General features: G+C 47.5%; 7 protein-coding genes across 7 annotated transcripts; 4 read left to right on the top strand and 3 right to left on the bottom strand.

Annotated features, from left to right (window-relative positions):
* Nucleotides 1-142: 142 nt before the first annotated feature.
* EDB82DRAFT_424894 (CoA-transferase family III domain-containing protein) lies at nucleotides 143-1,679 on the bottom strand (the record flags this gene model as incomplete). Its single annotated transcript, XM_025736442.1, has 5 exons — nucleotides 143-648; nucleotides 702-1,206; nucleotides 1,257-1,383; nucleotides 1,442-1,473; nucleotides 1,524-1,679. 5 exons carry the CDS (start codon nucleotides 1,677-1,679, stop codon nucleotides 143-145), a joined length of 1,326 nt encoding a protein of 441 aa, XP_025587984.1.
* Nucleotides 1,680-3,412: 1,733 nt separating this feature from the next.
* Nucleotides 3,413-3,898, top strand: EDB82DRAFT_472688 (uncharacterized protein; the record flags this gene model as incomplete). The annotated part of the gene is made up of 1 exon (XM_025736431.1): nucleotides 3,413-3,898. The coding sequence occupies one exon, from the start codon at nucleotides 3,413-3,415 to the stop codon at nucleotides 3,896-3,898; it is 486 nt and encodes a 161-aa protein (XP_025587983.1).
* Nucleotides 3,899-4,022: 124 nt separating this feature from the next.
* On the bottom strand, nucleotides 4,023-5,763 carry EDB82DRAFT_104442 (glycosyl transferase). Its single transcript, XM_025736420.2, has 2 exons — nucleotides 5,112-5,763; nucleotides 4,023-5,052 (listed from the first exon to the last, which is right to left on the bottom strand). The coding sequence occupies exons 1-2, from the start codon at nucleotides 5,439-5,441 to the stop codon at nucleotides 4,147-4,149; spliced, it is 1,236 nt and encodes a 411-aa protein (XP_025587982.1). The 5' UTR covers nucleotides 5,442-5,763; the 3' UTR covers nucleotides 4,023-4,146.
* A 426-nt stretch (nucleotides 5,764-6,189) lies between these two features.
* On the top strand, nucleotides 6,190-7,795 carry EDB82DRAFT_492192 (cyclin-like protein). Its single transcript, XM_025736409.2, has one exon. It carries the CDS (start codon nucleotides 6,571-6,573, stop codon nucleotides 7,621-7,623), a length of 1,053 nt encoding a protein of 350 aa, XP_025587981.1. The 5' UTR covers nucleotides 6,190-6,570; the 3' UTR covers nucleotides 7,624-7,795.
* Nucleotides 7,796-10,005: 2,210 nt separating this feature from the next.
* EDB82DRAFT_544053 (Asparaginase/glutaminase) lies at nucleotides 10,006-13,232 on the top strand (the record flags this gene model as incomplete). The annotated part of the gene is made up of 6 exons (XM_025736398.2): nucleotides 10,006-10,024; nucleotides 10,182-10,201; nucleotides 11,375-11,400; nucleotides 11,435-11,471; nucleotides 11,639-11,680; nucleotides 11,868-13,232. The coding sequence occupies 6 exons, from the start codon at nucleotides 10,006-10,008 to the stop codon at nucleotides 13,230-13,232; spliced, it is 1,509 nt and encodes a 502-aa protein (XP_025587980.2).
* Nucleotides 13,233-15,098: 1,866 nt separating this feature from the next.
* Nucleotides 15,099-19,519, top strand: EDB82DRAFT_421095 (uncharacterized protein; the record flags this gene model as incomplete). The annotated part of the gene is made up of 3 exons (XM_065607591.1): nucleotides 15,099-15,494; nucleotides 15,547-18,974; nucleotides 19,192-19,519. 3 exons carry the CDS (start codon nucleotides 15,099-15,101, stop codon nucleotides 19,517-19,519), a joined length of 4,152 nt encoding a protein of 1,383 aa, XP_065465927.1.
* A 158-nt stretch (nucleotides 19,520-19,677) lies between these two features.
* On the bottom strand, nucleotides 19,678-21,243 carry EDB82DRAFT_552536 (Saccharopine dehydrogenase-domain-containing protein; the record flags this gene model as incomplete). The annotated part of the gene is made up of 6 exons (XM_065609591.1): nucleotides 19,678-19,720; nucleotides 19,840-20,507; nucleotides 20,558-20,627; nucleotides 20,679-20,835; nucleotides 20,890-21,072; nucleotides 21,165-21,243. 6 exons carry the CDS (start codon nucleotides 21,241-21,243, stop codon nucleotides 19,678-19,680), a joined length of 1,200 nt encoding a protein of 399 aa, XP_065465928.1.
* Between the last annotated feature and the right edge of the window lie 201 nt (nucleotides 21,244-21,444).

Here is a 21,444-nt window from a genome sequence, read left to right on the forward strand (position 1 = left end):
CGGCAGGTACCCGAGGTGTCATTCACTTACTGCCTGCCTATTATTTTCAGTGCATAACGATAGAAACACTCCCATCAATTAAATCTATTGGTTTATTCTCTTTAAATTTACCCGTATACCTGACAGTGACTCTATTAGTAATCTATCCAATAACTCCCTTTTCTCTCAATACATCAACTTCAGCTTCACTCAACCCAAGATGCTCTTGTAGCACCTCATTTGTGTGTTGTCCCAGCATGGGCGGTGCGCTGCGAATAGTAGGGGGCGTTTCCGAAAACTTGACAGGCGTGTTGACCATTTTTAAAGGACCGCACTCGTCGTGTTCCATCTCGATCACCATATTGCGGGCTTTTGTATGTTCGTGGTTAAGTGTTCCTTGGATGTCGTTAATGGCAGCATAAGGTAAACCCTTGCCCTCAAAAATCTCGAGCCATTCCTGAGTTGTCTTCAGTTTCGTCATGGCCTCAATCTGTGCCTCTAGATCGTTCCGGTTTGTGACTCTGTCGGCGTTGGTCTTGTAGCGTACGTCGTCCTTCCACTGGGGCTGACCGAGACCATCACAGAGAACACCGAAAAGGCGATCGTTGCCTCCGCCAAAGAGAATACCTCCATCCTTGGTCTCGAATGATTTGTATGGTACAATGGAAGCTGCGAGATTCAGTACTGACAGATTTCGAGTCTCATGTGCTAGCTAGACTTACGATGAGCTGTGCCCCAGCGTCCTGAATCCTTCTTTCCACTGACCAAACAGCTGCTGGCGATATTTGCCAACGTCGCTGTCTGACAATCACTCAATGCAACGTCGATGTGTTGGCCTTTCCCGGAATTGGCCCTGCCAAGGAGAGCAGCCATGACGCTATTGCTGGTATAAAGGCCAGTCGTCAGGTCTGTCACTGCAACACCAACCTTTACTGGTGGCCCATCTCTTTCACCAGTGATGTGCATGAGGCCAAATTCGGCTTCCACCATAACGTCGTAGCCTGCTCGATTTGAGTAAGGCCCTGTCTGACCGTAGCCGGTGATGGAGGCGTATATTAGACCTGGGTTGATCTTGCGGAGAGTCTCATAGTCCATGGAATACTTCTTCAGTGTCCCTGGGAGGTAATTCTCGACCAAGACATCACATTTTGCCGCAAGCTTGTGAAGGACTTGGACACCTTCTTCATGCTGGAAGGATAGGCCAAGTGACTTTTTGTTTCGGTTTGCCTGTGAATGACATGAGATGAGTGCTTTTGAATTATGAGCCCGCGACCTACCCCTAGAAAGTACGCCGACTCTCCAGGCCCTTTGGCCGATGACCCTTCCTTGTATTTGGCATACGGAGGTCCCCATGCCCTGGTGTCGTCACCTCGAGTAGGGTGCTCGATTTTGATCACCTCAGCTCTGTACGTTGGCCATGTCAAAACGGCCCAAGTATGTAATCTGACATGAGCAGACTTACCCAAGATCGCCCAAAATCTGAGTACAATATGGCTGCGGGAGTCAGCAGCTGTCTAGCGTAAATCCTAGGGGAACAAGCTCACCCCTGCCAAGACTCTGGTCATGTCCAGCACGCGAATGCCCTCGAGTGGAAGTCCGGTTTCAACGGCACTGGAATATCGACGGAGGCCGCGTGCATAGCCATTGATGAGCGTGGGCTTGGACTTTAAAGTCCGGGTAGCAAAGGAGGATAAACTCATCCTTGGCAGACAATATAGATGATAGGATAGAGATTGAGTTTTAATGAGAATATGAGCAATCGAGTAATTCAGTTATAGTAGTTTGTATATACGAATGAATACATATAATGTACACCGATTATCGGAACCGGATGGTTAGTTACGGAGCTGATCTGGAGCTTTAAAGAGCTGCGGGGATCTTCACCTCGGCTTTTGCGGGTGACGGATGACCCAATCATCACGGCCTCGGTGCCGAGTGTCAAGTTGCCGTTTCTAGATTTATTCGGCTCCGAATAATGGAGTAGTAATTAGTTCCCCAGATACAGTTAAACTTTATTGATTTGCTAATTAGATACCTTGTATGGTTTGGTGTTTTCGGCCATGTTGATATTTTGCCGTGTAAATACTGGTAAGCTATTCTCAAAACAAGTATGTATTTTGACCATTTGAGGAAGTTGAATTCTTGCTAACAGAGGAGAGAAAGGAAGGGGAAGTATTATGATCACTCGTGTTAAGTATATGACCTTTTGGTGGAGGTGTCTTATCTTCAACCATTATCAAACTCGCGATACCCATAAGCCGCGTAGCATCACTTGTAATATTTCTTTTCCAAAAGAGCTGAGCCTGTGAGCTTGCGCCAGTGTCATGCGTAGCATTCTGGCCGCAGCATATGTCGATCATTCTTATTAAGAGTCGATTGACGAAGCTTCCTTCAGCCACAATCGATTTCGTTATCAGTACTACCCTGACCAAAACTAGCTTGAAGCTTTACAACAAAGACCAGAATAACAGACCAGACTGTTCTTTTATTTCCAAGACTTCGTCAATTTTAGTAATAATAATTATAGAATTATTCGGCTCGTCATAATTCCGTTATCCATCTTTAGCTGAACAAAACAACGCACCCTATGCAATGCCGTTGATATCATCCATGTCTCATATTCAGCTCGATTATAGGCTCAAAATAACCACAGCCACCACTGGGCTCGTATTAGTACTTGGGGTGTTGCTCCCCTGCTCTTGATCGGGACAACGAGAATAGGGTTTCTTCGCTCTCGTCTCTTTATCTCTTGTCTTGGCTGCACTCTAGAACCTGGAAAAGACTTTGATCCTTGTTCACGCTGGTGTCACGCTTCCTCTTGGCGATCTATTTTCCAACCAAACCAACTTACCGTATGATTAATCCATGCATATATCAGACAAAGAATATATCAGAAATGCATACAGTTTGCTTCCAAGATAGATTTGAAAAGTCTAGAATGAAAGGCTAATCGTATCAACCACGGCATTTAAGCCAGAATTAAGCTTGTCTGCCGATAATTCTCGTTCTCTTAGACCCTGAAACCGCATCCCTGGCCTTGGCTCCCATTTATAGAACCGACGCCTTAAGCGTGCGAGCCGTTGTGCACCCATCCATATCGCTGATCAGCCCAAAAATTAAGCTCAAGTTTACAGAAAGAGAAAGTAACCCAGCACAACTTTCTTACGTGGCATCGGCGGCGCATACTGGCCGTTTCCCCGTTGCTAGGATGATCCCATCTACGTTAGACTATGGCTTGCATCTTATGCTTTTGCGGTGGTGGTTCCCCGGCATAAGCCAATCCTTGGAATGTCTCAAAAAACTTATTATGGCAACATCTGCTGTTATTAAAGTAAACATTCGGCATGTCACCGTCTATCTCGTCTATCGTCTATCCTCTCGTTTATCGTATTCCTTTCCGCTCGCTATCCTTTCTGTCATCATCATCATCATCATGCCTATTTTCAGCTACCTCTGCTCGTGGGTGAAGCCACGCCAGAGTCGTAGTGATGAACCATCAACTTCCTTCTCCTTTGGCAAGAAAAAAAGAACAAAGTCAGCCCTCAGCAAAACAGACGACCCTGATCACCAGAGGTCGACCATGATTCGCAAATCATTGCAAAGTCGGACATCCTCCAGAACGACCGCCCGACCTGAAGATAACAACAACTACGACACTGAGGAAGAAGACAGCAGCACAAGTCTAAGGACAGACTGGAAGGCTTATGAAGCTGATATTCAACGAAACAAGTCGACCCTGATGCGAAGCCATCCTGGCGTCGACCGCGCCAGGATACAGACTCGCGCAGGCTCTTCATCATCTCGACCTCAACCACAGTCTTTTGGGTCCAGCTCCACGAACCCCTACTCCCCAACTTCACCAACAATGTCAGAGTCAACCTCCAGCCCAGCTTCACCTGGGTTTGGAAGAATTTTCTGATAGCCCCAAACCCAGAGCATGAACAATGAAACATGAATTGACCAAACTACCACGACATACCGACATATCGACTTGATACGAATGAACTGAACACCCATGAAGGAAATGCATATATCAAAGGTCTGATGGCGTTAAAAACACAAATCTCGTCTTATATCATGTAAGGCGTATTTATATTGTAATTGGAGTATTGATTTTGTAAATACCGTTTCAACTATAATACCATAAAGTCAACACTTTCAAAGTGATTAGGCTCCAATCTCGTTTGTGACCTTGACAAACTTCTCCCACTGTCTCCAGGCTTCACCGCTCTTAAGAGCCCAGCGAGCTCTTCGCACACCCTCCTTCCAGCGCAAGCCACCAGGGCCACGCTCGGTGATGACCTTGCCGTCGTCTCCCTCGCCCATGTTGCTGGTATCAGCCTCGCAGATACCAGATGTGACAAGGAGAGCGGCAGTGTTGAGAAGGACAAACTCGAGGATGGGATCATTATCAGGGAGCTCGTTGTGAAGGATCCGGGACAGAATCTCTGCGTTCTCAGAAGGCTCCTTGCCAGAGGAGACTGTGTTGAGGGGATGAGTGCTCAGACCAAAGTCGCTGGGGTGCACGGTGAAATGTTCAACCTCGAGCTTTCCAGAACTGGTCTCATTGACCTTCCAGCACAGGGTGTTTCCAGCACAGCTGACCTCGTCGAGATCCTCTTCACCACAAATGATGAGAGCTTTCTTGAAACCGGCCATGCATAGCGCCTCAGCAAAAGCAGGGCCGAGATCTCGTCTGCCGACACCAATGACACGAGCCTCGAGAACGTCCTCGACAGGGTTGGCCAAGGGGCCCAGGTTGTTGAAGACTGTCCTCCAAGGGAGCTGCTTACGGATAGGTGCAACGTAGCGCATGCCGGTGTGGAACACAGGGGCGAACAGGAATGTGTAGTTGGTCTCCGAGTATGCCTTGGCCAAAGTGTCTGGGCGGACAGCACTGATGATAGGAGGCTGAGGCCTCATGCAGGCGACCAAGTCGGCGCTACCAGACTTTGAAGTGCTGGCTTTGTTGCCATGCTTTGAGACCATGAGCAGAGCTGAGGCCAGGATGGATGAGGTGGTGCTGATGTTGAAGGTATCATGGCCGTCACCTCCTGTACCAACAATGTCACACTAAGAGGGTTAGTCAAGTATTCGATAAATAAATAAGCTTGGCTGATCGAAACACTCACCAGTCCACCTCTGTAAGCTCCCTCTTTTCTTCCTCTTCGTTCAATGACTTTTTTGAGCTCCTCGACAGGAATGGGTGCAGCTGCTTCCCGCATGACACGGGCACACTCAGCGAGGACATCTGCTCTGAAATCAAGCTTTGTGAAATGCAAAGCCATGAGAAGAGAAGCTGTTTGAGCTTCGGTGACCTGGTTTGTGAAGAAGTGAGAGATGGCCTCGGCAATCTCCTGAGGAGAGACGGCGGACTCAGCAGGCCAGAGCTTGGTGAGAAGAGGTTTGATATTGACAGGCGGAAGGGCCTTTTGCCCACTGTCTTGGGATTGAGATGCCATCTTGTTGTGGTTGTGTTACTGAGACAGGAAGGAGCAGATAGCGATTGAATGAGAGTGAAGCCGAAAAAGGAATTGCTTGGATTCGTCTCGTCCTCGTCCAACTTTTGAATGTTTGTTCTATTGACTCAAATGTGTTGAATGAGTGAGTGAGTCGACAGAGTACGTACTGCGGAGTGCTCCATTAGAGCTGCATGATTGGCCGACTTCGGACAATGCAAACTCTAGTGTTTAAAGTTGGACAAAGAAAGGTAGACAAAAATAAAGAAGCATTTCATGATGTACAGACAATAACAAGAAAGGTTATAGGGGTTTGAGTTTTTATGTCATTTACCACTGGCTGGCTGAAGCTGAAGACATTGTTGTCAGCCAATTCTTGACTATAGTCCAACAATCATACATATACACACATCATTCAGTGAGAATCTAGAAAAGATATCACAAAGGAATGACGTCGAAAGAGGAGCTTTGCTGGAATTGCTAACGCCTTGGCACTAAAAAAGTATCCGCTGTGGCTGGAACAATAGGAACAACTTCAGAGTCCTAGGCTAGGAGGAGCCTTTTACTCTGCCTTGGGACATCGAAATCTCTGGCTGCTGCGAGAACAAAGAAAGATTCAATTAGTCAGCTAATTCATGTTAATTAAGTTCAAGTGAAGTCATCACGTGATGGCCGTAACCGGGAGGCGGCAACTTTGGCTAGATATACTTCATGATGACTGATTGTATGTGGGCAGACTTTACGTTGAAGGAGGAAGAAGTGCAGAAAAGCACTTTTATGTGTGTGGTTGCTGCTTCAACTCTATAAATTATGACTCTTAGCTATTGAGTAAGGGACGAAGTTAGTATTAGTAAATCAACACACAGCCTCCAATTCACGACAGACTTGGTACCTTTAATCATACAGAATAATTAGGCAGAAGCACTCATTGTAGATGTCATCCGTATAAGGTTAATGTAACCATGGTATTACTTCTGTACGCTTCTCATGCCTAAAAGTGAGCACGAGTGTAAATCTCAGCTTAGTCATCCAGAATCCACTCTTAATCGCGGTCGCAAGAACAAAGCACACGACAACCAACCTGCACTCTCCAACAAACAGCGTTACCTACGCCGCCATTCCTTTCAGCGAGATGATGCCCCCGAACGGAAAAGACAGCCCTACTTTCCAAGAAGACCTCAGCAATGTCCTAGTCTGCCCTGAATGCAACATCAACCCTCCTAACCTAGTCGACGAGTGGTCCAGCGGCGATACAGTTTGTTCAGACTGCGGCCTTGTGGTCGGAAGCCGCATTATCGACACGAGATCCGAATGGAGAACTTTTGCGAACGACGACCAGGGAGGTGACGATCCCAGTCGTGTCGGTGGTCCTCAGGATGAGTTCGTCGAGGGACAGCAGCTCGCTACCACTGTAGCCTTTTCCGACTCCAAGGCACACAAGGCTCTTTCGCGAACGCAAAACAACACCACGCAGGACAAAGCACAGAAGGGTCTCATGCTCGCGTACAAGGAAATCGTCTCTCTTTGCGAAGCTATCAACATGGGACAGAACGTTTCAAACGCGGCCAAGCACATCTTCAAGCTCGTCGACAAGCACAAGTTCCTCAAGGGCAAACCCCAAGAAGCCGTCATCGCAGGTTGCATTTTCATCGCCTGCCGACAGAACAACGTACCTAGAACCTTTCGAGAAATCTTCAACTTGACCAGTGTGAGCAAGAAGGAAGTCGGTCGAGTCTTCAAGCAGCTCCAAAGCTTCTTGCAAAAGCTGCAGGAGCAGGACGGCGAGGCTACAGGTCTAAATACAGTCACCAACTACGAAAACACATCCGTGGGCGCCGAGGATCTCTGTGGTCGTTACGTATCCCAGCTCGGTCTCAGAAACCAGCAAAAGGTGGCCAAGATCTCTCGCGATCTGGCCGAACAGGCCAACAACATCTCGGATCTTGCCGGACGATCACCGTTGTCGGTGGCTGCAGCGTGTATCTTTATGGCATGCCACATTGTTGGAGAAGCCTGCCCGTCACACCTGATTGCTAAGCAGGCAGGTGTCAGTGACGGGACAGTTAAGACAGCATACAAATTTCTGTATGGTGCACGCAAGCAGTTGGTTAAGAAGGAATGGCTTGTTGATAACGGCACCAGCATGGATTCTCTGCCTCAGGCCAACGTTAATGTTTCAGCATAAATACAATTCAAGGATGGGACAAGGCACTCTTATACCTCGGGGCTCTATTTTCAGGCGGCGTTTGGGGAGTTGACGACAAATAGTCTTATTGTCTTCTTTCTTTCTTTCTTTCTTTTTTTTTTTTTTTTTTTTTTTTTAAAAAAAAAAAACAAGTTGTTATAGCGATGAACCCTATTAAACAAATACAAACATGCTGTTTCAAGGCGCATGCATGTCTTTCCTGGGCAGAAGAAACTTGACTCTGGTGACTTTCAAAACAATGCATGCTCTTGGGCTGTCTGTTTTTCGTATGTTGAATAAGACTGGGTCTCTATTTTTCAATTTTTTTTTTAATAAGTTTTCTCATCTCCCCCGATATATTGTGTCGTCCCATGTTCGGAAGCAAGCATGCAGAGAGGAAGAGTGACTTGCATATACCGTGGTCATTACGCTATTACGCAGGAGGGTGGCACCCAACGTCATGAAGAATGGGATGTTTTGGTCCCCCCCGATGATTTCCTCGGCTTTTTTCCAAGGGTCACTTGCATGGCATGTGTGTGTGGATGGGTGGGAGAAAGAAAGTGTCTTGGTAGGAGATCGCGATGATATGCGCATGGTAATAGTAATCACCATTTCCCCATAAGGGTTGCATATCATTTGTCACTCATAGCATCACATCACATAACATCATTTCAACAAAGAGGTTTGTGTTGCTTCGTTTATGCAGAGATACACAACATACATGACGTGAACAAAGGAATGAATAGACATGCATCTGGCGAATCTCTTAAGAGTAAAGTAGGGGTAACCGTCAACTCTACAGTTAACAAAGAAGCCAACGTCGTTTCATGCATGTAGCCCAGTTTGACAGGTCTCGGCTCTAGCTCCATAGTGATGCAGATACCAGCTGCAGGCTCTGGGCTAGTTATCCCCCGATGGATGGTACATACACAGTACAGTACATGTCATGTACCTGGTCACTCACTCGCTCTCAACCACGAGTGTCTGTAGCATGTATGCACTTGGATTCTTTTAGAAGGTGGAACTGGGCTAAGTTGTGATGCTGCATGTCTCAGAATGGTGTTTGGCCTGTCACGTATGTAGTATGCATGCTCCAACCATCCGTCTACTCAGTCTTGTCGACCTATAAATCGATTATGCAGGCTGCGATGGGATGACCTGAAGATTGCTGACGACGTACGTGTGTCTCAGCTCGGACCCGGTCTTTGTTGTGATAACGACGTACTTGAAGCATGTAATTCTACACATCATATATTTTTAAACTGTACTGTATCACAGTGTTGTGAATACATATGTATATGGATATGGGAATAGAGCCAACGGACCGTACCGTAGTGGGTTTATCTATAGGTATTCCTTTCATCGGGGCATTGGTCAAGTGTGGATATCCCATAATAACCATCTACCTGTCTACCTGGCCTGGGTAGGGGCCTACTATATACCTACCTACAGTATCGATGCAGCACTCAAGTTCAAAGTGCCGGCATAAATCGTCGTCAGAAGTGGGAGTAAGATGGGGCGGGAATGCCGTGAAACCGCGGGAAGCACCTTGACTCGCTACATATCCGTTCCTGTCAATTCTTGTTTGGAAGGAAAAAGAAAAGAAAATTTTCTTCTTTCCCTTCTTGACCCCTACCTCTTAGTTTCCAAGACAAGGCCCCCATAATATATGGGTGGTGGGATATGACATGGTGAAAAGACCCGCTGTCCGGTTGATGGAAGGCTCAAGGAATTCTATACCCGGGTGGGTTTTCTTCAACGACAGCTACACTACGTACACTGGATATCCCTGTGGGGGTCCATTTGATTGTTTGTGTCTATTGGAATATGATCTGAGGACCCTTTTTTGGTGTGATAATGTTGATGTGCTTATTCTTGGCTACATGACTATTCACGGGATGACAATGCAGGCTGGCAGGCTCGTCCTTGTAGCACACAAAAGATCACCCAAGCCAATATATTTACTGTTAGTGGTGGTTGACAGTGACTAACAGCTGAAAGAAGAGCTGATCCGGTCTGTTATTCCCGTCGTTTGTGTGACGCGAGAAATTTGCCATCAGCCCTTTTACGACAAGGCAGATGATTATAGTTAGAACCTGGTCTGGTATGATTAGAGAAACGAGGACGAGGACGAGGATCAACTGAGATGAGGTGCGTGTCAGCAGCATCATGTGAATTGCTAGTTAAATGTTGCGCCATCAGCTTTACCAGGTCCAAGCCAAGTGGTGTGAGCAAACCTGGACAACCAACAACCACTAGATTTACTATGGTATCATGCTCTTTCATCTTTTCGGAATAAACAAGCTAAATTGCCGAGCCGGATTGAGCAGGTTGAATTGTTGGAACAAGACCGGATGAATTGGAATTCAGAATTAGCTCGACATGGTATCCATGAATGGTTGTAAGTGAGTATCCGTACACTCTGTAGTTATGTATGTGCTGTACAGGCTAAGGCACGACGGATGTTGGAATTGCCTGAAAGACATCAAAACGGAGACCACGGGGGCTTCGGCTGAGTGACCCAGGTTAGGAAGCCCCACAGATGCGTCCATCCATAGGCTGTCTGATCCCCTGTACGGTCTGATGATGCATGTACGTCTTGCGTGCGTAGTGCACCTTGGCGGCGTCGTACTGCACATTGTAGCAGCGATGTGACTGTCATGTCAGAGGTTTGATAAACGAGTTTCTGGATACTGTAGACTAAATGCCCTGGTTTGAGCTGATGGGTGTGCTTTCTAGTTATGTAGGTAGTGAGAGGTAATCATGTTTCTGCTAGTTCTGAGTCATGGTTCAAGTTCCATACATACCTACTCTAGGCATACGAGAATACAGTTGTATTCATAATACATAACATGTAGATGTTGCACAAGTCTGGTCTTGCAAAACCTACTACCTAGGTGTTTGATTGTTTGTTGTATCCATGTCATGCCACGAGTTAATATGCATCTAATAATGTCATTGCTGATCCGCTCAAGACCAACAAAGAAAAACAACCGGGATACGACATGATGGATGTAAGCAGTCATCGGGGATAATCGTGAAATTATCAAAAAACAGTATTCATTGTCGACATCCTAGAATACATCCATGTCTCTGTGTCTTGGTTGCTGAAGAAATGCATGTGCATATCCGTGTTTCATAAAGAAAATCAGAAAGCGAGTGTTTAAAGTGTACCTTCTCAATAAATAGGCAAAATACATATGCACATATTTCGTGCAGGAATTGTCGTGAACTTGATCCATCCATCCGTAGACTGACTGTTTTCAGCAGCACTTATCATCATCACCACCACCACCACCACCATCATCAACTCTTACACTGCCACCTTGTTGATGTACTGTAAGTGTACCATCGCTAGTTACCTACAGAGTACCATTCTGCCCTGTCCTTTGCCTGCCCCCATTAAATTATGCCTGCCTGCTTGCTTGCGTGCATCCTGCAGGCTATAGGCTGCTAAGCTAGGCTAGCCTAGCAAGACAAACAAGCATCCTTGACTTCACTTCTCCATAACCGTTTTGTGCCCCATAACTAAAGTCAACATCCATGAAGAGTCCCCATCCAACTCCTCCGCTCCCCCCATGTTCAGTGGCTTGAAATGAGAAAAAGACCCTGGACTGGTAGCCGTTGACTGGCGCAAAAAGATTCCTAGGGGGCAGTCTTTTTCTAGTACTGTATCCGTACCTGGGTACAGTAACAGCAACAAAAACCCTCTCTGAAGTCATGGCTTTGGAAGCAACCTTGTCAGACCCAGGACCCAGAGACCATGTGTCCAGGGTCGTAAGATACATATACTGGACTACGATTCGCCTAGCGGGCCGATGCACCGTGCTCAGCAGCAAAAAGCCAGAGTACATACGTACGTACGGATACATACAAACAGCATATCTGTGGATGGATGGATACATAATTACATGGATGGACACAGTACCGTACAGTACATCCATTAGTAGCTGGATATTGGAGATTGGAGATTGGGGGATTGACTAATAGTTGTAAACAGATGAAAATGGATTAGCCATACTCCCAGTACAAGAATGGGGAGCATCGCATCTCCATTGTATGGGAGCATGTGCTCGCTCGTCTTTCTCTTCTGTACTCGTTTAATCTTTTTTTATTACTCTCACTCGTTAGACCTCTTGAGAAAGAAACTAAAAAAAGGCTGGACCTTGCTGGCGAGACAAAAGGACAAGCGTCCATGAAGCATAACTGCACTACACTGCCTCTAGCTACAAGTTGATCTATAGATTTTAGTCTACATCATGATGCCCAGCTTCAGAAGAGTTCACGACCAGACTTTGATCGCCACCGCTCCTGTTATCTGCTCAGGGACTGCGGCCTCGTCCCCAATGAAGATGGCTTCATCGTCAGCTTCGTGGGTGAGTTATCTGTGGCGGATTATCCTGACTGTGCTGGCTCCTTCAACGGCCTTGCTGCCTTTTGGTGCGTGGGTTGCTTCGGTCTGGGGTTCTCCTGTCCTCGACCTACACGTCCAACCTCACTTCTCGGTTCAACAAAAAGCGCCAATACAGACGGGGATTCCTTTCGAAATTTCTGCCACGTCAGGATTCAACTGCTTCAACCCCAATCTTCCCAATGTCACCATTTATGCCACCGGAGGCACTATTGCTGGCTCTGCAAGCTCGGCTGACCAGACCACGGGATATCGGTCAGCTGCGTTGGGAGTTGATTCTCTTATTGATGCAGTACCGCAACTGTGCAATGTTGCCAATGTGAGAGGCGTTCAATTCGCCAACACAGACAGCATAGACATGAGCTCGGACATGTTGAGAGTTTTGGCGAAACAGATTCAGGATGATCTGGATAGTCCTCTTACCCAAGGTGCTGTTGTGACCCACGGAACGGATACTTTGGATGAGTCGGCCTTTTTTCTCGATCTTACTATCCAGAGCGACAAGCCCGTGGTTGTAACAGGTTCTATGCGTCCAGCAACCGCCATCAGCGCTGATGGACCAATGAATCTTTTGTCATCGGTGACATTGGCAGCGACAGCAAGTGCCCGAAGCAGAGGTGTCATGATTGCTATGAACGATCGAATTGGATCTGCTCGTTTCACGACAAAAGTCAACGCCAACCACTTGGATGCCTTCCAAGCCCCTGATAGTGGTTTACTGGGAACATTCGTCAACGTCCAGCCAGTTTTTTTCTACCCACCATCACGACCTCTTGGCCACCATCATTTTGATCTGCAGCCCATCAACAACGGCCGTAGATTCGGACGCTCCACGGCTAGATCAGGATCATCAGCACTACCTCAGGTGGATGTGCTCTACGCTTACCAGGAGCTCAGCGTGGGCATGTTTCAGGCGGCCATTGACCTCGGAGCCCAGGGTATCGTCCTTGCGGGAATGGGAGCCGGATTCTGGACATCCAAAGGTACCGAAGAGATTCGACGTATTGTCCGTGAGACCGACATCCCCGTGATAGTGAGTCGGAGACCGGAGGGAGGCTTCGTCGGACCCTGTGAGGCAGGAATCGGCGCGGGTTTTTTAAATCCGCAAAAAGCGAGGATCCAACTTCAACTGGCCCTCGAGACCAAGATGGACAATGATGCCATCAGGGCCCTGTTTGAGCATTCGGGAGTGCACTAAAGGGGCAACGAAGATCGAGGTTACAGCAGCAGCAGCAGCAGCAGCACCACCACCACCACTACCATAACAACAGCATGGATGGTACAGCGCATCACAGCGCATCAAAACATCTTAATCCCGATCCATAGAAGGGGGTAATTTTACAGCGACAATGGAAGATTTCCAAAACAAGAGAGGAGATCACTCGGAGGCAAACTCGACGCATCAGAAAAAGGGAGTGATTTTCAGGGCGCATTGTTTTTTTGTTCAATGTCTTTTGTCTTTTTTTTTGCCTCTTCCAGCGAACGCTTTCAAAAATTGGGTGGCTATCTGTTATTTTTTTGCACAAACATCATCATTGTTATTTGTTTCCGTATTTCTGTTTCACTACAGCAAAGGTGCCTTGGGATGGGCAAAAAAACTTGGGAGGCTATTTGCCATTTTGTTGTTCATGATATTATTTGTATCATTACAAAAGTTGTCGAGAAAGAGGAAGGAGACGCATGTGGAGGAAGTGATCTGCCTTTATAAGCAGACAGACGTATTAATCATGATAGTTAATTGTATTCAACATATTACACTACAGCACAACCTCGACTCATCATTGCGTAAATGAAGCAATCGCGGTGATTGAACGGGTACAGCACAAATCAAATCATCAATGACTTTTCCAATTATCCGTCCAACAGTGATTTATCCAGGGTTACTTTTGCGTGGAGTCTTTCTCTAGGCCCCATTGCCGAGGATAGCTGCATAATTGACAGCGGAAGAAGCAAAAAAACAAAATCACAAGCGAAGCTGTACGCAATAACGGACCGCCGCTCTGACAGGGGTTCAATAAAACAGGGCCTGCTCGACTTGGTTTAGGCTGACTTTTCAATATCCTTGACACCTGCTCAACAGGGAGACGGACCGATGAGATCAGGGTTTGAGTTGGGATATCAATTGCTTCTGAAAGTCAACTACGGGCATAGTCAGTACAGTGCAGGATGCATCTCGGTGATCATCTCCAGGTTCCATTACACAAGGTCCACTGTAGGTACAGTAATCGGATACAGGACCGGGCTTTAAATGAGATGGAAATGGATGAATTACTCCGGCCGAGGGACTTTGCTCTATTTGAGTGCATATCATCAAGGAAGGTGGCCAAAATGGAAACATGAACTTTTGTTCAAGGATCTACTGTACCAAAGCAAGTTAGCGGTGGTAAATAGCAATCTAAGTTGGTTCATCTCCAAAGCTTACTTTTAGGGAGTCCATCAATGGATTCAAGATTGGCTATAGAGATAGAGGCAATAGTCCTCCACACTCCACGCGTACTCCCCATATTTATCTCCCTTCACACTAATACTCAGTAACCTTGTCTCGACTGCTAGACAGCAGAGACATCTAAACATAGCTCTCGATACCATTGCTAAATGCATTGATATCTTTTATACATACCTCAACTTCCAGTTATTCCCGTTAAAACGCGTCAGCCACAAAATATCTCTGTCCTGGGCCATCGGACTAAACCAACCCGACAGGCCACTACAGGCCTCAGTGCAAGTGTACGCCGCCAATGCCGAATCAAGGCAGGGCAAAATCCCTACTCTAAATCGAGATCAAGGCGGGCAACTTTCTTACCCATCCCTCCCTTGGCTTGCATGAGATCCCCAATCTTCTTTTGAACAGGGCACAAACATTAGAGCCTCATGGTTTGAACAATTAATTCAGGGGCAGCAACAGCCGCAACAGCATCTTTACAATACATGTCATTCGTTTCAAGATTATCCCCCCTGTTTCCTTCGATCGATTGAATACGTCACCTCAGCAGACACTTTTCCCGAATGTAGTCGACCAAGATAGCCTCAATACGCTCGCTTATTATCCTCCCGCCAGGCCATCATGTCCCAAGACCGCCCGGATGTCGAGGCGCCATTGGGACCCGAACCTTCGAAAACCGACAGTAAAACCAATACCCGTCGCCGCAGAAGTGATGCCGGTCAATCGGCTCCGTTGGCCAATCGCATAAAGGACGTTGCTGCGGATCTATATCAAAAGACCGTTGTCGAGCTTATCTTGCGTCGCAAACACATTGTCGCGTCAACCGATGGGCGCCGTGTGCCCCTCGAGCTCGAACACGAATCGCCCTTGATAGACGACCGCCGTGGCCTCCCCTACGTTTCCAACAGCATCCGAACATCCCGTTATACAGTATGGGACTTTATACCAAAACAACTCTTCTTCCAGTTCTCCCGCGTCGGAAACTTTTACTTTCTGTGCGTTGGTGTACCGCAGATGGTACGTACAACTAACGAGTGGTGAGTATGATCTTATTGTTAACGTTTCACAGATCCCAGGCCTCTCGACGACCGGATCTTACACGACGATTCTACCGCTCCTGTTCTTTGTGCTTCTGACCATTGTCAAGGAAGGATACGATGATTACCGACGATACCGTCTTGATAAGATTGAGAACGCTGGTTTCGCCACAGTTTTAGGACGCGAGGACAAATACACCGGAAAGATCAAACCAGTTACTAAATGGAGGAAATGGAACCCATTCCTGACCAATTCTACGGCCGAACCTCATCCCGCCCCCAATGAAGAATTCAACGGATTGCGATGGGTTCCTGTCAGATGGAGTGAGATCAAGGTTGGAGACATTATCAGACTCTGTCGAGACGAGGCAATCCCCGCCGACCTTATCCTCCTGGACAGTGATGAAGAGAATAAATTGGCGTATATCGAGACCATGGCACTTGACGGCGAGACCAACCTCAAAAGTAAACAGGTTGCGCATGCTCTTCAAGTTTGCGACACGATCGAGGGTATCTCAAAGTGCAAGGCCGAGTTTGTTGTTGAGGACCCGAACCCAGATCTTTACAATTTCGATGGCCGTGTCACTGTCAACGAAAAGACGGTCCCCCTGACTTCAAGCGAAGTTATTTATCGTGGAAGTATCGTTCGAAACACCAACGCTACAATTGGTCTCGTCATCAACACCGGAGAGGACTGCAAGATTCGCATGAACGCCAATAAGCATCCCAAAGCAAAGAAGCCTGCCCTCGAACGGGTCGTCAACAAGATAGTAGTTACGCTTGCGACTTACGTTGTCCTGCTTTCTGTCGGTGTGTCGATGGGCTATGTCGGGTGGCAGAAGAGCACTGAAAGACACTCATGGTACCTGGAACAAGCCAGGGTGCCTTTTTACCAAATCATCATCGCCTTCATCATCATGTTCAATAACGTTGTCCCGCTAGCACTCTACATCAGTCTTGAGATTGTGAAGATTGGCCAGTTGATCATGTTGAACGGGGATCTCCAGATGTACGACGAGGACACGGACACGCCTGCACGGTGCAATACTAACACTATTCTGGAAAACCTGGGCCAGGTGGGATACGTCTTCTCGGATAAGACAGGCACCCTGACGGACAACATCATGAAGTTTCGAAAGATAAGCGTTGCTGGAACGGTCTGGCTACATGAGATGGATCTGGAACAAAAGGTCGACGAGATTGAGGCCATCAAGTTGGATGAAGAGTCAGATCCCGGCGAGCCTTCAGTCTACAAGACGGAACCTGTCACAGTGGTCATCAGGGAGGAACAATCTGAAGGATCCCACGAACCACTGGCTCTGCCATCGCCATCTCACATGTCACCCCGCCCTTCCATGTCTCGTCGACCGTCCATGGCGCCCTCCAGGCCTTCAATGGCACTCTCACGGCCATCATTCGGAAGTCGTAGGTCATCATCCCAATGGCGCTCCACGGGACGTCCGGATCATATTCAGCCTGATGTGACGACCAACGATCTTATTGAATACCTGCGACTGCGACCTAACTCGGGATTTGCCAAGAAAGCAAAACAGTACATTTTGGCAGTGGCCCTGTGCCACACCTGCTTGCCTGAACACAAGGATAACGGAGAACTGGAGTTCCAAGCCGCATCCCCTGACGAACTTGCTCTTGTTAGGGCTGCACAGGAGCTTGGTTACCTTGTTATTAATCGAACGACCCAATCCATCACCCTGCGAGTAACTCAGTCTGACGGCCAAGAGGAGGAGCAGAAATATGAGGTTCTCGATGTGATTGAATTCACCAGCTCGCGAAAGAAGATGTCCATTGTTGTTCGTTTCCCTGACGGCCGTATTTCTGTGATCTGCAAGGGCGCAGATTCCTCTATCCTACCGCGCCTTAAGATGTCGCAAGTTGCTAAACAAAAGGCAAACGAAGTCCGCAAGAGTGCCGACATCGAACGTGAGATGCGCCGACGGAGCGAGCAGCAAGAACCACGGAACAGCTTTGGTGGTAGGCCAAGTCTCACAATTCGACGGAACCCTGGCGTATCGAGAGATCGAAGTACAAGCAGACGGCCTAATGTCGACAGGAGCAAGTCGTTTGAGTTTGGCCGGCTTTCTAGACGGTCTGAAGATAAGCCTCGTCTGTCTATCGCCACTCGAGGCGTGTCGATTGACATGCCTCGTGGCCAGTATCTGAATACCCCTGTTCATTACCAGCAACCTGTCCCTGACCATCTTGCCTTTCTCGAAGACCCCACTCTTCTAGATGATTCCGAGACTTTCACCAAATGCTTCAAACATCTAGATGATTTTGCGACAGAAGGTCTTCGTACCCTACTCTTTGCGCAAAAGTTTATCACAGAAAACGAGTATCAGGCGTGGAAGAAAGTATGGGATGAAGCCGCGACCAGCCTCGGCAATCGACAACAACGCATTGAAGAGGCGGGTGACATGATTGAGCAGTCATTCGACCTAGTCGGCGCAACTGCTATCGAAGACAAGTTACAGAAAGGAGTACCCGAAACAATTGAAAAATTGCGAAAAGCCAATATCAAAATCTGGATGCTTACCGGCGATAAGCGTGAGACTGCTATCAATATTGCTCACTCTGCTCGAATCTGTCGACCCGGGTCCGATCTGTACATTCTAGATGTCTCCAAGGGAGGGTTGGACTCACAACTGGTTGCTCTCCAGGAAGACCTGCAGGCTGGTTCTATTCATAGTGTTGTCGTTATCGACGGCCAGACCCTTTCAGCTGTCGAAAAGTCGCCGGAATTGTCGGCCAAGTTCTTCAAGGTTATGCTGCAGGTCGATTCAGTTATTTGTTGCCGAGCTTCTCCAGCCCAGAAAGCGCTACTTGTCACTACCGTCAGATCCCGACTGAAAAAGTACCGGGGTAAGAACCGAAGAGGACTTACCTTGGCCATTGGCGACGGTGCAAACGACTTGGCTATGATCTCAGCCAGCCATGTTGGCATTGGCATTTCCGGAAAGGAAGGTCTTCAAGCTGCTCGTGTAGCGGACTATGCGATCGCTCAGTTCAGATTTCTGCAACGAATGCTGCTTGTTCATGGACGATGGAACTATGTCCGCACAGCCAAGTTCATTCTGTACACGTTCTGGAAGGAGATGTTTTTCTATCTGCCAACAGCGCAGTATCAGAGATATACGGGCTACAGTGGTACATCGTTGTACGAAGCCACCAGCTTGACTGTATTTAACACTTTGTTTACTAGTCTCTGTGTTATCTGTATGGGGATTTGGGAACAGGACCTCAGTGCTGAGACATTACTAGCTGTTCCTGAGCTGTACGTCTATGGACAACGGAACCAAGGCCTCAACATTTGGAAATTTGCCCGATGGATGCTTCTTGGCGCCATTGAGGGTGTGATTTGTTGGTACGGCGTCTGGGCTGGCCATGGCTGGATAACACCCGCGGCGCGCGACCAAGGATTGTATGCGCTTGGTACGCTCACGTTCTCAGTTGGAGTCCTCTGGATCAACTGGAAACTTTTGTAAGTGAATGTCGCATGATTTGTGGATAATAACTAACGTAATCAGCATTTTTGAAACACATTACAAATCCCTTATTGTCATGGGATCTTTCTTTGTCACAACAATCGGCTGGTTCGCTTGGCTGTCTTTCCTGGATGCGGCATATGCCCCTCAGCCATCAGGGCCTTACGCCATCAGGGATAGTTTCACCACCTTGTTTGGAGATGATGCTGTATGGTGGGCAACGCTATTCATTGTCCTCGGCCTTATTGGTCTTTTTGAGATAGTGCTCAAGTGCGTCAAGCGTCTTTTACTTATGCATGGACTCTGGGACTGGCCACCCTGGGGAAAGAGTCGACGCGGTGAGAATATTGAAGAGTGGGATGTAGAGCTGTGGCAGGAATTGGAGCAGGATCCTGCTTTACGCGCAAGGCTCAAACGCATGGCTCGCGATGAGCCAGTGGGAGAGGAGGAGGATGTTGATTTGGCACATCTCAACATCGAGGAAGAGATCAGGGGTCGATGAGGTGAAGCAGTTGTGGAGTTTTGATACCCATCAGACACGAGCACGTTTTCTATATATTCAGTGGCGTTGTCGTTTATTCTCTAGACTTTTGACTTGCATACGATACACGATATAATTATATTATACTACACCGTTAATAGACTTCATCACCTATCACCTTAGCCTCTATCCTGACGCCTGCGTCCGGCTGCTTTAGCCTTTCTGCGAAACTCTCGCCCAACGAAGCAGGTGTCAAGATACCTCCTCGTCTATGGGCTGGCGTGTCCCCTTGAAGTAGAACCAAAGCCGCTTGGGTTAAAGCCACGCTTGTAAAGACATACGGATCACCGTCGTATTCGAACTTGACCTCGGCTCTTGGTGCAGGATTGGTTTCTTTCTTGTCTGGTACAGCCACGACACGATATTTGAAATAATGCCCCTTGCGCACTTCCTCAGATGGACCTGTTCCTGGCGGAAACATTCGTGTAACGAGGTAACGCAGAGGGGGTATTTTGGTTATAGCGTTCTCCAGAACGGTGTAAATCGATCGAAATGCCCATGCAAATAACGGATTGGAACACTTCATGCGCGATGAGAAGAAGAAGTTTGTCCCATAACTCTCCGGCCCAAGAGAATCTGGTCCCTTTTCAGCGTACAAACCCCAGCTGCGTCCCACAATAGCTGTCTCGATCTGTGAATGAGAGCTCTGTACCAAAGCACCTAAGTCGTCGACTACTTGCACACCAAAGACGTTCAGGGCAGGTAAAATACCGTCTTTGGCGATTTCTGCATCAGTTCTTACCACGGGCGACATATCGAATGGGGCCAGGGTGGTGGGCTCAAGACTGCATAGCGAGCTGAGGCTGCCACCACTGAAGGAGCCGCGGACGTCGTCAAGACAGACGAGGACTTCACGCGTTGGTAGAGAAACGTGTCTACGGAGTTTGAGAATGGAGAGATAAACTGATAGATCTGCGGGGACGGCGGCCCAGCCTGTGGTCATGATTATCTAGCGACGTTATGTTAGACGTTGATTGTGTATTGGATATGGAATCTGACTTTTGAGCCTGTCTTTTGTGCTATCTCATCATAATTCTTGATGATTTCTTGCATCCAGGCGGGTTCTCCGCTGCTGGTCTGATGTAAGTCGACAGACACATACTGAGTACAAGCAACATACCAATCCACATAATCTGTGCCATTTCCAGCACATGCTTTAATCACAGATGTCCCACAAGTTGTAGCATAAGGGCCAATAGTGTTTATAACTACGCTTGTCTTCTTCACAAGCTCTATGATGACTGTTTCGGAGGCGAGGTCAAGAGTGTATATAGTGCCTGTCTAAAGGTTATCAAGTCCGCACTAGAAATTAACTTCGAGGAGAGACATACATGGCTTCTGTTGGAGCTCAAGGTGTTTGTATAGCTGCTCGAGTTTAAATTTGCTACGTCCTGCTATAGCCCAAGATATAGTCTTTGGGAGTACCCGAGCCATGTATGCTGCGCATAGACGGCCTGTGTATCCGGTTGCGCCGAGGAGGACGATATCGAACTTCTCCATTTTATGTGTTTTATCTGAACTTAGTTCAATGTAGCTAATGACTTGGTGCTTAAACCACTGCAACTATATTAGTATTGCTCCTTTTCCTTTATATCGTGGTACTTACTTTCTATTTCGACCGAAGAGCGGACAGAGATCGGAACGGCCCCACTTCTCGGCGTGATTGAAGCCCGGTACGGAAACATATCAGCCCCGGACGGGGCATTGCGGGGTAACAAAGCTCCGGTCGGCTCAATAAGGGCCGGTTATTACAGTAATATGGCAGAGCATCAATAGTAGATATGCAGTCAGATTTTAATAGTCTTGTAGCTTGAAGACGACCTGAGTAGCGGTATTACGCAATATTAAAATGCTTCAGTCGTGTGCTATGTTCTTATGAGACTTTA

The sequence above is a fragment of the Fusarium venenatum genome (assembly GCF_020744135.1).
Source record: "Fusarium venenatum strain MPI-CAGE-CH-0201 chromosome Unknown EDB82scaffold_1, whole genome shotgun sequence".
Classification (NCBI taxonomy): domain Eukaryota; kingdom Fungi; phylum Ascomycota; class Sordariomycetes; order Hypocreales; family Nectriaceae; genus Fusarium; species Fusarium venenatum.